General features: G+C 44.1%; 1 protein-coding gene across 1 annotated transcript in view; it reads left to right on the top strand.

Moving 5' to 3' along the window:
* Window positions 1-18,725, top strand: part of PKDCC (protein kinase domain containing, cytoplasmic) — a 64,638-nt gene that overhangs the window by 8,617 nt on the left and 37,296 nt on the right. Inside the window, exons 2-3 of the mRNA XM_066622748.1 lie at window positions 14,205-14,327; window positions 16,681-16,952. Coding sequence (XP_066478845.1) covers window positions 14,205-14,327; window positions 16,681-16,952 — 395 coding nt within the window. The remainder of the gene's footprint in view (window positions 1-14,204; window positions 14,328-16,680; window positions 16,953-18,725) is intronic.

An 18,725-nucleotide genomic window follows, 5' to 3' on the forward strand; every position in this document is an offset into this window, starting at 1 on the left:
TATGTCACATTTCTACCCACCCTTTCTCAAAGGAGCTTAGGGAAGTAAACAGGGCTCGCCCCTTCTCCATTTTATCCTCACAACAACCCTGTGAGCTGGGTTTGGCTGAGAGATAGCAACTGGCCCAAGCTTATTCAATCAGCATCATGGCCAGTTAGGGCTTTAAAGCTGGGTTTCCCTAAGTCTTATTCCAACATGCTAGCCACTACGCCACACCAAATCGGAGTGGGTACCAGGTGAATTTGGGGACAGTGTTCTACAAATGGAAACCCCCACCAAGAAGTCCCTCTCTCTGGTTTCTACCTGCCACATCCCAGATGCCAGGAGTACCTTAGAGTCCAGACTTTTCTTAGGACGCAGTCCTAACCCCTTATGTCAGTGCTTTCCAGCACTGAGATAAGGGCAATGCAACTCTGAGGTAAGGGAACAAACATTCCCTTACTTTGAGGAGGCCTCTGTGAGTGACACCCAACTGCAGGATGAAGCACATGTCGCATTGGCACCACTATGCCAGTGCTGGAAAGCACTGACATAAGGGGCTAGAATTGTGACCTTAGATGTTAAATTGGGTCTCACAACTTGTTCATGTGTTAGTCCTGCCAATCTGATGACAGTCTCCAACTGTTGAGTTCCCCTCCCCCTCGCCAGCTGCAACGTAAAGCTATACTATCAGTGTGAATGTGGGACACTGCCTAATAAGTCTCTTTGTTCCCATTCCACATTGTTGGAAATACAGTAGAAAACTCGTTTAAGAACAGTCTAGGGTAGTAGTTCTCACACATTTAGCACAGGGACCCACTTTTGAGAATGAGAATCTGTCAGGACCCACTGGAAGTGATGTCATTACCGGAAGTGACATCAACAAGCAGGAACATTTTGAACAATCCTAGGTTATAATCCTACCCACACTTACCCAGGAGTAAGTCCCATGTACTATCATTGTTAAAAGAATATACAGAGTAGCTTGTTAAAAGTACAGGTCTGTAATATTTTCCCAAATGCAGTCACATAGTATGAAGTCTAATATACGTATTAAAAATAAAATATTGAAATGAATGGGGACCCACCTGAAATTGGCTTGTAACTCACCTAGTGGGTCCCAACCCACAGTTTGAGAAACACTGGTCTAGGGATCTCTGCATGTGAATTCATAGCATCCTCATAAAACTAGAGTGCCAAAATGGCTTTCCCCACAAAAGATACCAGACTCTCCACATTTGCTTCTCTTTCCTCCAAAGTGTAACAGCCAAGGATGTCACCTTGGTCCACAATGATTAAGTGAATTTAATTCCTTCCATATTTGAGATCTCTTCCCCCTCCCCACCATTTATTCATAATGATCATTCATTTTATGGGGGGGGGGGGGGGAATGTCAAATGCTTAAGTGGTAACCCACATAAACATAACCTTACACATACAAAATTAGCTTGTCAGTTAGAAGGTTTTAGGCCAGCCATTTTCAACCAGTGTGCTGTGGCACTTTGGTGTGCTGTGAATGGTCCGCAGGTGTGCTGCAGCAGTTTGGGGGGAATGCTATGTATTAATAGGGCCATTGGGGTGTGTGATTTTCCCCCACCAGAAGTATAGTGCCCCTTATCAATTATCAAAAAACTGATGGTGTGCCTAGACAATTTTAGTGCCTTCAGTGTGCCATGAGATGAAAAAGGTTGAAAATCGCTGTTTTGGGATATTCATGGCAGTTTTGTATGTGTAGACTGTTTTGAATGTAAGAGAGCATTCACACATGCAGTCTGAAATGGTATGTGCCAGCAGCATGAGTCTTTTGCTCATCTGTCTGAGTTCTTAGGCAGTCCTCTACGGTACACACTGGCACACCACAGCCCTAGAAAAAGCATCTTGTATCAACAATACAAAAATTGCTTTGCAACTAACAGCATCTAATGCACTCACTTGATCTTCCTGCCCAACCATCCTTACTAGGCCGATATACCGCCTAATGTGGACTTACACAAACTGAGTTTGCTGCTCTTAAGCCTTCCTTTCAGTAGATGTGGGCCTTCCCTTGGGCACAGATCTGACCCCAAGGATGGGGCTTTTCCTTGTAAATCTCTTCTGCCTGACAGCTCCAAGTGTGGCTTATAAGATAACAGCCTTGTTCTTTTACTCTCTCAGCCCTTCCCAAGTCTTGTCCTGTCTCATGTCACAATCGGCCTGGATTGTGTTGTATTTTTAAATGCATCCTTTCAGAGTACTCAGTGGGGCTGTTTTAGTTATCCTATCAGCTGGAAAAGGTAGGCAGAGAAATGAAGCTTGCATTCAGTAAATGCTAACAAACTAGTTTGTTTTAAATCCAAATTGCAGCCTGATTGCTAAATATTGTGACAGTGTGTTCTTGTTGTTTTTAAGATAATAATAGCTTGTTACTTTTTTTTTTTAAGTGTGTTTTTATTAGAATTCTGTTGGGATCTAAAAGCTTCTGGTGGGATCTAAAACTACCAAATACCTGTAATTAAAAAAATTATTATATGCAAATATAGTTGATTAAAATTTGTATGATTCATTTAATTTTAACATCTCAAGAAAGGGAGTAAAAAAAAACCTTTTAAGATCCCATTATTTTCTTTGTGCCACATGTTGACACAACAAGCCTGAGGATCCCAGCTGTTTCAATTCATTCACTCCCATCAGAGAAATGTCCAAAACCATATAAAGAAGAGTCAAGGGAGAGTTTACATGTAGAAAACTTTCTTGCTGATATACTGAATAGAACGTCTGTTTAACAAAAGAAATGATCTATCTTCCCCTGTATGAAAAGAAGAGAAAAGAACCAGCATGGGTGTCTTTGACTTACAGGGCACTACAAGTTGCTTGTCAGTTTCACATCCATCCCATCCCACATCAAGTGTGCGTCCAAAGAGGCATTCTTTTGGAGCCAGCTATTGTGATGGGCAGGTGCAGATCAAAATGGAAATGAAGTTTGGTCTGGAGTGAAGGGAGGTGCTGGTGGAGGCAGAGGCAAGGAGGAGAGAGAGTCCTTCATTAATGTTGATTTAATAATGAGGGGCAATGGAAAAGGGAGGGATCTGGGTCACTGATTTATTGTAGCTGAAGATTTAGCAGCTCCACTAATTGCTTTGCATCCCTTCTCCATCATCAGCTGGTGTGTAGCTGCCTCCCCTTTCCCCTTTGTCTCCTTTCTTGGGTGTATGTGTACACACACACACACACACACACACACACACACACACACGTACAAATCACTAGAGGGCTAAGTTTGGGTGCAGCTATGGAGGCCAGCAGGCATGTTTGGGGGGGACGGGACGTACTGATTCCCTACCTTTACCAAGTCTGGTGAAGAAGCCAGGGAGATTCTTTCCTTGCCTAACTGCAGTAGCTTAGCTGTTAATTTCAAACAATGGCTTCAATTGTGAAGAGACAATGGTGATGTTTGATTTACTGTAATCAAACATAATTATAAGCCTTGTGTTTCGGCACAGAGGCTCAGCCCATCTTAAACAGCTCTCCTGTTGTTGGAGCCAAGTGGAAGGGGAAAAAAAGAACTGAAACTGACAAGGGACTTGGAAATGTGGAATATTCCTTTCACGCGCGGTATGGAACTTGTTCTGTGTGGTGGATTTGCATGGCCATCTGCCTTCTGATTTTGCCCCTACAGGTGAAGAGTTTCTTTATCTTTCCTGTGTGTTGATAAAGGTGGACTTCTGATAGCTATTAATATGTAGCATTTTCTTCTGTTTTGTCTTGAGGCTGTAATTTTATGCTGTGATCATTTGTATTTGTAAATGGTTTTTATGGATACCTTATTATTGATATTGTTATCTTATTGTTTTGGGCTACCTTTAGTAGAAAAGCTGCCAATATGCAATATATAGAGTTACCTTTTCTTTATGTTGTAGTTGAAGTGGCAAACTTCATTTAAAAACTCACTATAAAATGTCAAAAGTAAACTCACACACATATGTAGAAAATGAGCCCAATCCAGCCACAATAAAGCCCTTTTAGGTAATATTTATTTCTGTAGTAGAAAATTGGGTTGCATGTCTCAGTTCGCTTACAAGGGAGTAAGCCCTGTGGCATGCAATTGGAATTTCCTTCTAAGAGCCCAAACCTATACATATCTACTTAGAAGTAAGTCCATTATAGACAGTGGAGATTACTCCCAGATAAGTGTGGATAGGATTGCAGCCTAAGGGCCTAATCCTATCCAACTTTCTATCACCGTTGTAGCTGTAAAGCAGCCCCCGAGGTAAGGGAACAAACGTTCCCATGCTTTGAGGTGGCCTCTGTGACTGCCTCCCCACACAGGATACAGTGCATGCCCCATTGGCACAGCTACACTGACACTGGAAAATTGGATAGGATTGGGCCCTAAATCAGCATGATTAGGATTGTGCCATTAAGCATGTACTGAATGTACATTCATCAAGCCACTTCAGAATAATATCACTGAAGTCAGTGGAACTATTCTACAAATAAAGAGCTATGTAGAGTGAATTAGATTCACTGACCTGGTTGTGTCTTAGCTTGTTTAAGATTGTATTTTTTTTGTGCATACACCATAATGTACACCAGTGAGAAGTGCCCCCTAATTAAACATGCATAGGATCAGACAGAATGTATGATGCCTTTTCTTGAACTACTTTTGAAGAAATAAATGCATTATGCATACAAATGAGGCTTCAAGTGTTAATTGGCTTAGTCTGTAGATGATCCATAAAAGCTGCAACTGCTTAATTGGTGTCCCGATCATAACTAGGGAAGTGTCCCTCCCAGTGATTGTTTGATGGTGTCTGACTTGAATCTTTAGATTGTGTGCTCTTTGGAGGCAGAGAACCATTTTCTCATTCCTTTTGTTGAAAAGTGGTACACAGATACACTCAATAATAATTTTTGTAAAAATGGATTATATTATTATTTATAAAGCACGTAAGATTGCATTCCTATAGCACTTATGCGGGAGTAAGCCCTAGTGAACTCAGTGGGGCTTTCTGAATAGACATGCATAAGATTGCATCGTAAATTTGCTAGGTGCTGTATAGACATTAGAAAGAGCACTGTCCTTGATATCAGATTTGCAATGTAAAGAAAAAATTGGCACACTGCAGAGAAAAGAAAAGGTAAAGCAAATAGAGAGGGGAATCAATAGGAGAAGTGCAGGGTAAACTGCTGTACAAACTCTTACTCTCTCTGTCCCATGACAGAGAGCTGTCTGTTTATGAGAAGAGTGGACCAGATGGCAGTTAAGGTCACGCTTGTATATCTTGAGGCTATTTGATACTGGTGTGTTGTTACTGTAGTAGGGAATGAAATCGAAAATGTTATGTATGGCCTTTTTCTTGGAACTGATGCAAGGTTTTGCTAGCTTTTGCTCAACCAGAACGCAAAATGTAACAAAGAAAGAGGCGCTTTTATGCTTCCTTCAGTATCTCTCTGCACGGCATTTGTTGCCATCTTATCTCAATTGAACTGGTTGAAAGACTGGTGGATAAACAACCAAAATTAATTTGTGTAACGGCCAGTGTGCTCTCGGGGGCAGAGTTTTAGGCTTGGATGGGAGATTCATCTGTTCAATCCAAGTCTAAAACTTTGCCCATGACACCACACTGGCTGTTACAGAAATTAATTTTCATATATTATTCCCCAGCCTTTCCACCAGTTCAATCCCTGCACAGCCATGAAGCTCACTGGGTGATCTTGGTTGGTTCACGATCTCTTAGTCAAACCTGCTTCACCAGCTTGCTGTAGAATGGGGAAATCCTCTACTCAGAGCTCCTTGGAGGAAGGGCAGGAAACAAGTGTGATGAAATAGGTAACGATTTCATTAAACGTATGTAATAAATAACTTTAAAGTAAACCTCTTAAGCTCTTTGGATAGATGTTTTCGTTGTTGTGTGCTGGCTTCTTATGGCTCAGCTACAAGTGGGGGCTGGCTTTTGCTGTTCTCCGGCATTGAAGGCGATGCCGGTAATGTCTAGAAACTGGTTCCTGATGGAAGGTGAGGAGAGAGGTCAGAGCAGTGCCACCTTCTGGCCATCTGCTTTTCACTCCTCCACAGCCCAAGGGAGTTGGGGGGGGCAAGAGGGGGAGACAGGAGGTGGGCTGAAGCAGCAGACAGATGCGGCTTGGTGAGGAAAGATGAATTACACAGAGTGCTTCTTTATTGCAAGAAGGCTTCCCCAAAGGCCCTGAAGTTATCCTGAGCTTTTAAGAGTGAAGAAAGGATCTGTTAGCAAGAAGTCTGCTGCTGTTGCTCGAAGCCCAGAGCTGATACAATTGTAAACCAGCCATAACTATCCATGTCATTATTAGACAAGCTGTTTGTCTGTGCTCTGAAGTGGCTGAACACTGTTTCTGGACAGCAAACTCTGCAAGGTGGCAGGGAAGAGTTTGGCTCACGTAGCTCTTAGAGGGGTGGGATTTCTTGTGAGGCAAAACACCTCACGTGTTGGGGTAGCCAAAAAATGGCATCCTTACCACTCGCTTCCAGAGCTGCCCTTCCTAAAGAGAATCCAGTTAATCTGTTCATCGATCTTTCTCTTCGGTATCATCTGTTATGTGTGTTACAAAAATCAGTCCCAAAGGCTGTATTGCCCCTCTTTTAATGGAAGTTGATGACTTACTTGAAACCTCATCCGTCTTCCTCTAGAATACATCCCACAGAAACCTGCTCTGGGACCAGTTGTTACTATTTTAACGTCTACAGTGAAAGGCAATTGTATGTTGGAAAAAACCTAAGATTCAGGAGGCACCTGAAGCATTGGCTGAGCTGCACATCTTCCTGGGAGTAAGCCCTGTTGAATGCAGTGAGACTTCGTTCTGAGTAAACATGCATAGCATTGAACTGTTAAACTGGTCCTTTCCTCTCCTCCCAGGAAATGTTGGGGACTGTAGTTCTTGGAGGGGAGCTAGGGGTACCTAGCAGACAAGTAGTGCTCCTCTAACAATAGACTAATGTTCCCAGCAGTCATTGGGAGAAGCCAAAATACACGGTATAAAACGGATATGAAATTGTAAAGTTGATACACCTAAAGCAGTCCTTCCCAAACTTTTTAGCACCAGGATCCACTTTTTAAAACAACAATCTATTGTGATCTCCATGGCTTTATTAGACAAAAAAATCTATTTTTTAGGAAAGAAATATTTTTAAATTATTAATTACTAATAATCAGAGTCCTGTACTTCCAAAGCTTCTAGAGACCTTTCTTATTGTATGTGCATGTAGATGTTTGTTAGATTCTCCCTAGAAATGGAGTTCAATAACTTTTCCCCCAAACCTTTACAGTCATTCCAGGGTATCCAGAAAGTGGAAAGCAAGATGTGCAGTTAGGGACTTCCAGGCCAGACAATAGGCTGAAACTGGGTTCACAAATGGTCTATGGCAGCCATTTTCAACCACTGTGCTGTGGCACACTTGTGTGCTGCGAATGGTTCCCAGGTGTGCCGTGGGAATTTAGGAGAGGGTCATTTATCAATAGGACCATTGGGAGATTTGAGCCCACTACTGACAGCACAGTGTGCCTTGTCAAGTTGTCAAAAAACCCATGGTGTACCTTGAGAACTTTAGTACCTTGCCAGTGTGCCATGAAATGAAAAAGGTTGAAAATCACTGATCTATGGCATGCCTATTACTAGAGAAAGATGTTACTTTAATTTTTTGGGGGGGTATATCACCCACAACCTCATATGAAAGGTTACCATTCCGGCCACAAGTGGTCTCTCCATCTGGATTGCCTGCTGCTGCAATTTTATTGAGCAAACAGGGCAAGGATCCTTGCTAAGCTTAAAAAAAAAAAAAAAAAAGAAAATTTCAGAAACTTCTTTCAGACCCTCCAAAAATGGGCTGACAACGCACTGGTAGGTCCTGACCTACAGTTTGGGAAACATCAGCCTAAAGGCATCCTACCTGATATATTGTTTACAATAAAATAATGTATTTTCAAGGGTGCCTTTTCATGTTTTATTTTAGAACAAATTTCTCTCTCTCTGCATGGGAGATTCATGGCATGTTTCAAGTCTATAGCAGAAGATTAAATTGTCCAAAGCAGTGCATCTTAAGGACATTTGTTATGGTTACTTTTTAATGCTTCATATTAAACAGACATATAGATGCTTCCGAGGATGTGATGTGATCTAAACCACAGAGGAAAGGGGACTTTTCCACCAGCCCTCCCAAATGGTGTCACTGCATGTTTTGTGATCCAGCTGGCTTAAATGGAACCAGTGCTTTGCCAGGGCTCTGTCCTGGAAAATGTGATGTGGAATAATAAAAAATTTGCATCAGCATCTCCCACCCCCTGTTTTCCCAGAAATTGCTTCTTTAGTTTTGCAGGCTACTTATAAAATATAGGAATGTAAGACAAAGTCTGCTGGATCAGACCAAAGGCCCATCAAATCTACACCATCCTGCCTAAAGTGGACAACCCAATGAGATGGGAAAGCCCACAATCAGGATATGAAGTCAATAGCGCTCTCCCACTCTTGCTTCCAAGCTACTAGTGGTATACTACCTCTGAGTGTGGAAGTTCTATATAGCCATTGTGACTAGCTGCTGATAGATTTAGACTTCCATGAATTTGTCTATTCTCGTATTAAAGTCATCTAAGCCACATCTTGTGGCAGTGAATTCCATAAACAAAGTACGTGTTGCACAAAGAAGCGCTTTCTTTCAGCAGCTGTGACACTACTGTTAGTCAGTTGTACTGGATGGCCCCCAGTTTTATTATTATGAGAGAGTGAAAAAAATTAAGCTTCTTTGGCCATGCTGTACAGTACATTCTTTTATAAACATCTGTCATGTTGGTCCTTGTTCACCTTTTGTCTAAACGAAAAAGCTCCAAATGCTTTTGACTTTTCTTCTATGGAAAGTGCTCTGGCCCCCTGATCATTGTGGTTACCATTTGCTACACATTTTCCATTTCCCAAAAAAGAGAAAAAAACAAAAACTCTTTTTGAGATAAGGCAATCCAGAACTGTATACAGTATTCCAAGTGCAATCATATCATCAATTTGTATAAGGGCATTACAGTGTCTGCAAATTTGTTTTCAGTCCTTTTCCTAATATTTGCTAGCATGAAATTTGCCATTTTCAAAGTTGTTGCACACTGGTTAACAGCTTCATTGAATTATCCACCTTAATCTCAAGACTTTTTTCCAAGATACTCACCTCCAGTTCAGATTCTGATAGTATATATGTGAAGTTAGGAATTTTTTTGCCTTGAGACACATCACTTTACACTTATTAAGAATTGAACCTCATTTCCTATTTTGATATAATTCTCCCAGTTTGAGGGACCCCTAGTAGAACTGTTTGCCATCACTCTGAATACTGTGCAGCCCAATCCTATCTTGCTCTGGAACAGGCAAGCCAGGAGGCCTGTGCTGCATCCAGTGCAAAATAGGGGCTCAAAGTGACTCAGTTGGAGGTAAGGGGAAACTCTTCCCCTTACCCCCGGGTATGCCACTGCAACCCCAATGGGTCACCTCAGACTTGCACCACCTCCAGAGGTGGCATAAGTCTGAGAACAGCAGAGCTTCTCTGCACTGTTGGGAATGGGGGTTGGGGTCTGACATAACTGCCAGATCCCAGCCTCGCCTCCCACCCCTGGGACCGCCCTCCCACCCTGGGACTGCCCTGCACCTGCCCTTCCCCCACCCAGGAACGCCTCCCTTCTGCCTCCTCCCCGCCCTCCCTAGAGCCTTGTGTTGACCGGGCTCAGCCAACGCAAGGCTCCTCCATGCAGTCAGCACAGAGGCTGAATTCAGCCTCTGCAGGCCGGCGTGTGTCCCTGTGCTGGCCCAGCCGACTCCCGAGGAGACGCAAATGTGCCTTATGGCACGTTTACAATCTTCCTAAGCCAGTGTAACCAACTTGCAACTCCAGATTGCGCCCTTAGTGTCCTCCATAAACATGACCACCTCATTGCTCATTCTGAACTCTAGATCATCTGTGAACAAGCTAAAGTCACCGGTTCCAATACAGATCCTTGGAGGACCTCACTTTATATTTGTCTCCGCTGCAGAAATTATTCATTAATTAATTCCTACTCTCTTATTTCCGTTTAATTAACCAGTTACTGAGCCATCAGCTATCACTTTATCCCATGACTGCTAAGTTTACTTAGGAGTCTTTGGTGAAGGACTTAGTCACAAGGGTTTTGAAAGTCCAACTATTCCATGCCTACAAGGTAACTCCTATCTACATACTTGTTGACACACTCAAAGAATTTCCTTCACAGAAGCAGTGCTGATTCTTCTTCAGCAGAACTTGTTCTTCTAGATGCTTGATAGTGTCACTAGCCTTGTAAAATAGACATGCGGGTTGGTGTTCTCCTTTCTGCTTCCACACACAGCCCTTTTGGTATCACTGCTAATAAGGACATCCAGTTAGTATGATGCATCATCATTAGTGGTGGGTCAGTTTTATTTTTGGTGAGTTACTGAGTACGAAATGTCACAGTTGCTGTCAATAAGTCATTCTGTGTTTCAGAGAGCATAGTGTCAAAAGGACAGTTTGACCAACACACACTTGCTGTCGAATAAGCATTGATGCTTAGTTTTTATCAGGGCACAGATGTACAGCTCAAGGTCCTTGGAAAGTGTGATGAACTGCAGTGCAAGTGGCTGTGACAGCCAACAAGGTGGAATAGCATCCCACCCAAAATTACATTAGCAACATAAGGAGAATTAGTATTCAACGCCTGAACTCATTACATTCTCACAGTGTGACAGAAGTTAATACAGCATTCAGATTTCGGTATCATAATTAGAAGTTACCGGTTGTCATCTTGTGCCTCTTGAAGAGCAGAAAGACAACTTGACTGGCCCTCCCAGCTACATTGAATGTAGTTATTAATGAGAGTCTTCAGTCAGTTCAAGTCTCCATGCTGTGCAGATTATGCTGCTTTGGCCAGTTGTGCCCATGGATCTTTGATAATAAGCTTGTGTGTGCTGCTTGCTCTCTGGTGCAGTGTGAGGAAGTTGAATGGAGTCATAATATGACTTGCAAAGCACCATCAGTGTACCCAGTGCTCCGCAACTAAAAGACGGGGAGCGCAAAGGAACTTGCAGTCTGAATTTAGACTCGGATTGGCTCAGAATTAAACTCCAGGTGGCTGGACCGGACACAGGAATGCTGAATGGGGGTGAATGAAAGCAAATGCCATTGTGCGTCCCCAGGCTATTTTCAGTTGCGAGAGAGAACTTGGGGCTTGAGGACAAGGAAGAGGTTGGTTTGGAGTGGGGTTTGAAGGAAGAGATAGAGGTGGCACCACACTGTGGAGGGGAGTTCTAGGCATAAGGGGCAGCAAGGGAGAATGGGCTGAATTGTTCAGAGCAGAAAAACTTTGTGTAATCATAGATCTCCTTCTGCCCCCCTTTCCCAGCGGTGCCTTAGCTGTCACTCCTGCTCTTCCTGCTCCTTGAATTAAAAAAGAAAGTACGAAGGAAGAGAGAGCTTTGAGTGGAGCATCGGAGATTATCTAATCTAGCACAGTCCTCCCCTGCCTGTGCATTTCCTCTTCACTTCCTTTTCCCTTTGTCAGCCTCGGGAACTCACAAAAATCCACCACTGAGTTATTTGGGACTTGTACCATCAACTGGCCTATTGTTTGTTTGCTTTTTGGTCTGGGAACGTTTCATTTTACTTGTGGCCCTCCTTTTCCTCCTTCCTGGGTAATGAAGAGTAGCACTTTTGCTAAGTCCGTATCTGGGCATGTGTTTCTCTGCAAATCCAGTTTGGGAAATCACACTAAGCTGGAAGGGATTTTGTTTGCATATCCTCACCCATTGATGACAGCTTAATAAGGTCCTTTGGTTTTGTGTTTCTATTCAGCGAACATGTCGGCTTTTGTGCTGTTTCTGACCTTCACTTTTTGGGCGCATCTGAAAGGGTTACTCCTGTAGCTGTAATTTGCAGTTAAAAAAAAAAATCTAAAGGAACACTAACTGCCTGGCTCACTCACTCTGGCTCCACAGATTTTGTGGACATGCATGCAAAGGCAACGCTGTATTTCTTGGGTACTTTAAAGACAGTTGCTGCAATCCCATGTGCTCTTACCTGAGAGTAAGTCCAACTGAACTTAATAGCACTTACTTGTGAGTATGCACACATAGGGTTGGGCTGTGAGTAAAGTCAGTGAGACTATTTTGATGAAAAACCAATATGGAGTGTGAACTTTTGTGACTGAATCAAATCATGGCTCGCTATTCTAAGTCAATCGTCTGCACTTTTACCTGGAAGTAAGCCCCATTGAACACTGCTATCCCTTGATGTGTCCTTGTTTGCAGTCCTGTAAAAAATAGCATTTACGATTGTAACACCTGCTGGAATCTGTAGATAAGGAGTGACCTGTGTAACACCTGGGCCTTTTTCTGAATAGTGTTTTTCTTTGTAATGATGTTTTCTTCCTGGTCCACAAGATGATGATGATGATTCATTTCTATAGCACTTTCAAGTGTTCAAAATGCTTCACATGCATTATTTATTTATTCACATTTTTAGACCGCCCTTTCTCCACAGAGCTCAGGGTGGTGTACACAGCACTCCCTTCCTTTTGTCCTCACAACCACCCTGTGAGGTAGGTGAGGCTGAGAGAAAGCCCAAGGTCACCCAGGAAGCTTCATGACTGAGAGGGGATTTGAACCTGGTTCTTCCAGGTCTAAGTTCACCTCCCAAACCACTACACCACCCTGCTCTAATCTTTACAACGCTCAAAGTAAGCATTAGCCCCCTATTGCGGATGGGAATGTTGAGGCTGAGAGGGAGTGGCTTGCCTAAGGTTACTTAGTTCATGGCAAAGGAGAGATTCACTCTGGGGGAGCCTAGATGTGCAGGTCAACCACTGGGCCTCACCAGTCCTCTACCTGGATTCCAACCTTTCCTTAAGCAGTTTCCCACTAGGCCGTTTCAGACAATCCTTTGAGAACTGTCCCTGCTTCGTGTGGTGAGGAGCAGGATTGTGCTTGTTCTGCTCTTCCTTCCAGTGCGCTTTCACCTTTTGCTGATTGCAGGGGCTGTTTGGCCCAACTACAAGAGTGGAAGGTTGAGCTGGAAGGAGGAGTGGGATGTGGGCAATTTCACTCTTCACCATGTGATCACCATGTGATTTTTTTTTCTCTCCCCCCCCCGCAGAAGAGCCTCATTACTCTCACCACCCTCACCCTTCTCCTGTTACTTGCCCCCCCATTCACATTTCCCAGTTCTTCATCTCCAGAAATAAGATGAAAATAACAGCCACACATACATATTTGATGCCAAAGTTTCTATTGCAGGTTTACAGATAATTTTTTACACCCCAGTTGTTTTGTCTGACTTTCACTTTTTAAAAGTGATATTTTGATGTGCAAAGGCACTTATTTCATGAAAGGAGTAATTACTTCATAGAACCATGTATTTTTGGAAGGAATGCTCTTTTTGCTCTCCGTCTCCCAGACAATGACATATCTAAGACAGCAGTGCTCAGACTTGGTACATTCAGTTATATTGGTATATTCAGGGATCCTTGCATTTTGGGGGGGATGGACGGACACAGGGGTATTAGAAATCTCTAGTGCAGGGGTCTCCAAACTCCAGCCCGGGGGCCAGATGCAGCCCGCAGTGAGCATCTATCCGGCCCACAGCCAGCCTCTGATCCCGAGAGCCTCTGCCACAGTTGACCAAACACTACCAGAGTTGTGCTTGTGGGGTGGGGAAATGGGGGTCCATTTAAGTGTGTGCTTTACTTCTTGGGCTGTGTCCATGCTTGGAGAAGTCCTGGACATTTGAGGCCATTCATTTAGTCATTCATCTAAGTCCCATCTGTAATGTATTTATTTAAGTTTTATGTTTAATTTCTTTTTCCGGTCCTCGACACTGTGCCAGATATTTGATGCGGCCCTTTGGCCGAAAAGTTTAGAGACCCCTGCTCTAGTGTGTAGATGCGAGGAGATCCTGTCTCCAGCTGAGTCCACAGATTGGTGGTTATTACTCTTCACATTTGCATGTAGACACAATACTTTTCCGTTCTAAGCTAGCCCTCTTCCCATTCTCCCTGATATACTGACTTTTTGCATGCAAGGACATTTTTGCATAGTGAAGCATTTAAGCACACAATCATTCACCCACAGCCGGTATTGTTACAGCCAGGACTGTGATACAAGCATTAGATGGCTGGTCAGCTTATGGGTGAGGGAACAGTTCACAGGAACACACACATAAATGCATCAATATGTTTTGTTTTCCTTTGCAGCTGTATGGCTATTGTTACCAGGATAGCAATGACATCTCGGACACACTGACTGCCATCACAGAACTGGGCTCACCACTGGAGATGATTCAACTTCTGCAGACTTCCTGGGAAGACAGATTTCGTGTATGTACCGCTAGAAAGTTAAAATTTTAAGAGGCTTTAGCCCTTCAGGATGAGCATAGACTAAATGTTGGCGAGATCACAGTAATTGATTGTTCCTTTCTCTGGGCTTTCTCCAGTTGTGTTTGGCTCTGTGTGCTAATTCCAAGTTGTCTTCAAGGGCAGCCCCATGTACTATGTGCTGCAGTACTCAATCCAAGAGGTTACACAGATGTAGGCAATAGTAGTAGATGTAGACAATCGTAGTGAGAAGCATTCTCTCTAAGAAGCCTAGGACTTTCACAAAATATGCAATTGAAAAAAGGCACTCTTTTCTTGTTTCTGTCTCTGGGTGTACTGCCAGGTCCTAGATCATTCCTGGCCTTTGAAGTGTTCTGGTGAGCCAACAGTAACTCTACTGACCACAGGTGATATTGCTCCTCCCACAGCATCCTTTTTCCCTACCAAGATCTTTTCCTTCTTGTCTAGATTCAGCCCCAGCTTGTTCAGCTTGACCACTGCCCTGCAAAGTAAGTTAGGCTGAGAGCTTGTGACTGACCCAATATGAGTTTCATGGCTGAGTGGGAATTTGAACCTGGATCTTCCCCACTCTTGTCCCATACTCTAACCCTGCGGTTTTCAAACTCTCCAGGAGTTTGAAACCCGCAGTAAGTCCTTGCGGGGGCGTGGGGGAGGAGGCAGCAGGGACGGGGGCAGGGGGAAGGCAATGACGCGATTCCCAGGATCGCGCTGCTCAGGAGGGTTGCAGGGACTGGGGTGCACTCACCAGTCCCTGCAGCAGCTGTCCTGGGGTGTGGGGAGCCCTACATGAGCCTTTGCAGGGCTCCCCAGGTCAGCAGAAGTGAAAGTGGAGCCATCATGGTCCGCTTCCAGTTTAGTGGTGGCGGAGCGTGATTGCTCCACTTTCACTTTGGAAGCATCGGGAAGCCCTGCAGAGAGTTGTGCAGGGCTCCCCACATGCCCGGGAGGCTGCAAGAGACTGTGGTAAGTACAGCCAAGCCCCTGAAGCCCCCTGAGCTGGGGATCCCAGGGGTCGTGCCCCTGCCGCCTTCCTGCCCCCACCCCTTAAGGGGAAAGAGGCCAGGACCCTCAGGCTGGGGCATTGCAACGCCCCAGTCTGAAAACCTCTGCTCTAACCAGTACCCCACACTGGATTCTGTGTCAAAATTTTTATGAATTGAGGAAGGTTTGCCTTTTACCTAGACCCTTTAACTTAGTATGATGGAGAAATATAGTTAAATAAATAACTTCCTGCATGGTGGACGTTCTCCAAAATTACAAGCAAACACACTTCAGAAAAAATTTAATTTCTAAGGAAAAGGTTTTGGGAGAGAAACCTCAACGGAAAGCTCCAGAATTGATGAAGGATCACTTAAAATGGGTCCGTGGTCCTTCAAACTGGGTGAGCCTTTCAGTTGCTGTAACACTCCCAATTTCTAACACATTTGCACAAAATTAGGTACAGTAGTGGAGGCTGTTACCTAGTTCCTCCTTGTCAAATCTGGTGAAGGTTGAGTGGAGGATTTAGATGTTATGAGGAACAAAAGGTCCAGGGCTTATAATGGTAGAACGTTCCCCATCCGGGTAATTATACTTGGCTGCATAATTGCTGTCATTGATAATGTACATAGCGTTTTCTAAGAAGTTAAACACTGGTCTGTTTTCATTGTGTTCATTTGCACAACAAGCGCATGATCTCGGTTTGAGAGCCAGAGTATGATGTAGTGGCTAGAGCAGTGCTTCCCAATCTTTGGCACCCTGTGCGCAGCTCCCAGAAGTGACAGGTGGTGATATCATTGTCAGTTACTTCTGGGTTCAGAGCCTGAGCCGGACACTACAAACGAAGGTTAGCGGCTCCGGGTGGGCAGGTTGGCCTTTCCCAGCATGCACAAACTGCATGAAGGAGCTCAGCCTATCAGCTTGAGCCTCTTACCTCCATTTGTTGCACCCCGTACAGTCTCACTGGCAGCCAGCTGGCAGACCGCAAAGCCCCAGAGCATTGCGATGCACAGTTTGAGTAACCCTGGGTTAGAATGTTGGATAAGGACTGGGTGACATGTGCTCATACAAGCACATTGTGCCATGTCTACTTACAAGAGATTTCTATGGTGTTAGCTTTCATTTTTCCCTTGGGGACTGTGAGACTGCTACACCAAATACCAGAGAAAACTTATGGGAAGAGCTTTCCATTGCGGACACTGGCTCTTGGCGCTTGGCCTTGGGAATCTGTTTCTAATGATGAAGAGGGGTGAAGGTCTGTTGTCATTTTCTATGCTCTGTAACAATAAACAGAAACTATTAGGATTGCCCAGTTGGAACAAAAGAGCGCAAAGCAATTTGGCTTTTGTTATTTCAGATCTGCTTCAGCTTAGTTCGGCTTCTGCATTACCTAGCTCACTCTCCCCTTGGCTCGGTGACATTGTTGGATTTTCGACCTCGTCAGTTTGTGATTGTAGACGGAGAGCTCAGAGTCACAGATCTGGATGACGCCAGCATTGAGGAGACCTCCTGTACCAGCAACAGGGACTGTTTCATGGAGTTCCCAGCAAGGAACTTCACTCTTCCTTGCTCTGTTGAGGGAAAATGCCAGCATATGAATGAGAAGAGAAATCTCTACAATGCATACAGGTAAACTGTTGGCCAATGAAGCCACTGCAAATCAATTATACTGGTCACAATAATAATGGAAATACATCAGGATGGCCAAACTTGCTTAACACCTAACTTTTATTACCCATAATTGGACCATGCCACTATAGTACATCAGAGGTACAAGAGGAGTGGCAGTAAAATTGTTTTATAGTGGACAGAATGCTGGCAGTTTAGACACTCATCACCAATCTATTTCAGAGATTTATATCCAGCATTTTCACTTTTTCCATTTATCATACAGGACAACTACATTGTGGAGTTGCCCATTACAATTACAGGTGCTAACAGAGAATTGTGTATGAATTCCTGTGACTTCATCTTTACAAGCAATGCACATGTAGCACATGTTTTAATTTCTGCCCCAGGTGCAATTTCTCCCCCGCTACCTATATATTATGTAGGGGTGTGTGTGTGTTTATTCATATATAATATGACAGTGTGATCTCTGCCTCTGCTGGAGAGAACGTGGAGTACCACAGGACATGAAGGATACAAACATCATCATGCTGTACAAGAACAAAGGCGACAGGGGTGACTGCAATAACTACAGCGGCATCTCTCTCCTTAGCGTTGTAGGAAAGCTGTTTACCCAAGTTGCACTGAAGAGGCTACAGGTACTTGCAGAGAGCGTCTACCCAGAATCACAGTGCGGATTCCGAGCCAACAGGTCCACCACCGATATGGTATTCTCCCTTAGACAGCTGCAGGAGAAATGCAGAGAATGACGACAGCCACTCTTTATAGCCTTCATAGATCTCACGAAGGCTTTCGACCTGGTCAGTAGGGACAGCCTCTTCAAGATTCTCCCCAAGATCGGATGTCCACCCAGGCTCCTCAGCATCATCAGGTCTTTCAGGACCAGGCAGGAGGTCTGGTCTAGAGGGTAGAGCCTCTGTCTGCCTGAAGATAACATCCACAAGGTTGCCAGTTCAAGGCCACCGGCACCTTGCGACCTTGAAGCAGCTGACAAGCTGAAGCCGAGCTATTTCCATCTGCTCTGAGCATGGGAGGATGGAGGCCAGAATGTGAAGCCAGATCGGAATGAAACACCTTGAATGTAGTGGTTCTTGAAAGAAAGAACCTTCTTTCAAATTGTAAAAATCCCTATTTAATAAGGGATTTGATAAAGCCTGCCTATGTAAACCGCCTTGAATAAAGTCTTGAATAAAGACCAAGAAAGGCGGTATATAAATACCTGTTGTTGTTGTTGTTGTTGTTGTTGTTATTTCCACGAGGATATGAAGGGTACTGTAGTCTTTGATGGCTCCACATCAGACCCCTTTGACATCCGAAGCAGAGTGAAGCAGGTCTGTGTTCTCGTACCGACTTTGTTTGGGATTTTCTTCGCTGTCCTGCTGAAGCAGGCCTTTGGAACTGCCACAGAAGGCATCTATCTCTAGACCAGATCAGACGGAAAGCTCTTCAACCTCTCCAGACTGAGAGCAAAGTCCAAAGTGCAGCTGAAATGTCTGCGTGACTTCCTCTTTTCCGATGATGCAGCTGTCACTGCCCACTCTGCCAAAGATCTCCAGCAGCTCATGAACTGTTTTAGCAAGGCCTGCCAAGACTTTGGACTGACAATCAGCCTGAAGAAAACATAGGTCATGGTTCAGGATGTGGACTCACTTCCCTGCATTGCAATCTCTGCGCATGAGCTGGAGGTTGTCCATGACTTTGTGTACCTTGGCTCAACAATCTCCGACACTCTTTTTCTGGATACCGAGCTAAACAAACGCATCGGTAAAGCAG

The sequence above is a fragment of the Tiliqua scincoides genome, chromosome 1, assembly GCF_035046505.1.
Source record: "Tiliqua scincoides isolate rTilSci1 chromosome 1, rTilSci1.hap2, whole genome shotgun sequence".
Lineage (NCBI taxonomy): Eukaryota > Metazoa > Chordata > Lepidosauria > Squamata > Scincidae > Tiliqua > Tiliqua scincoides.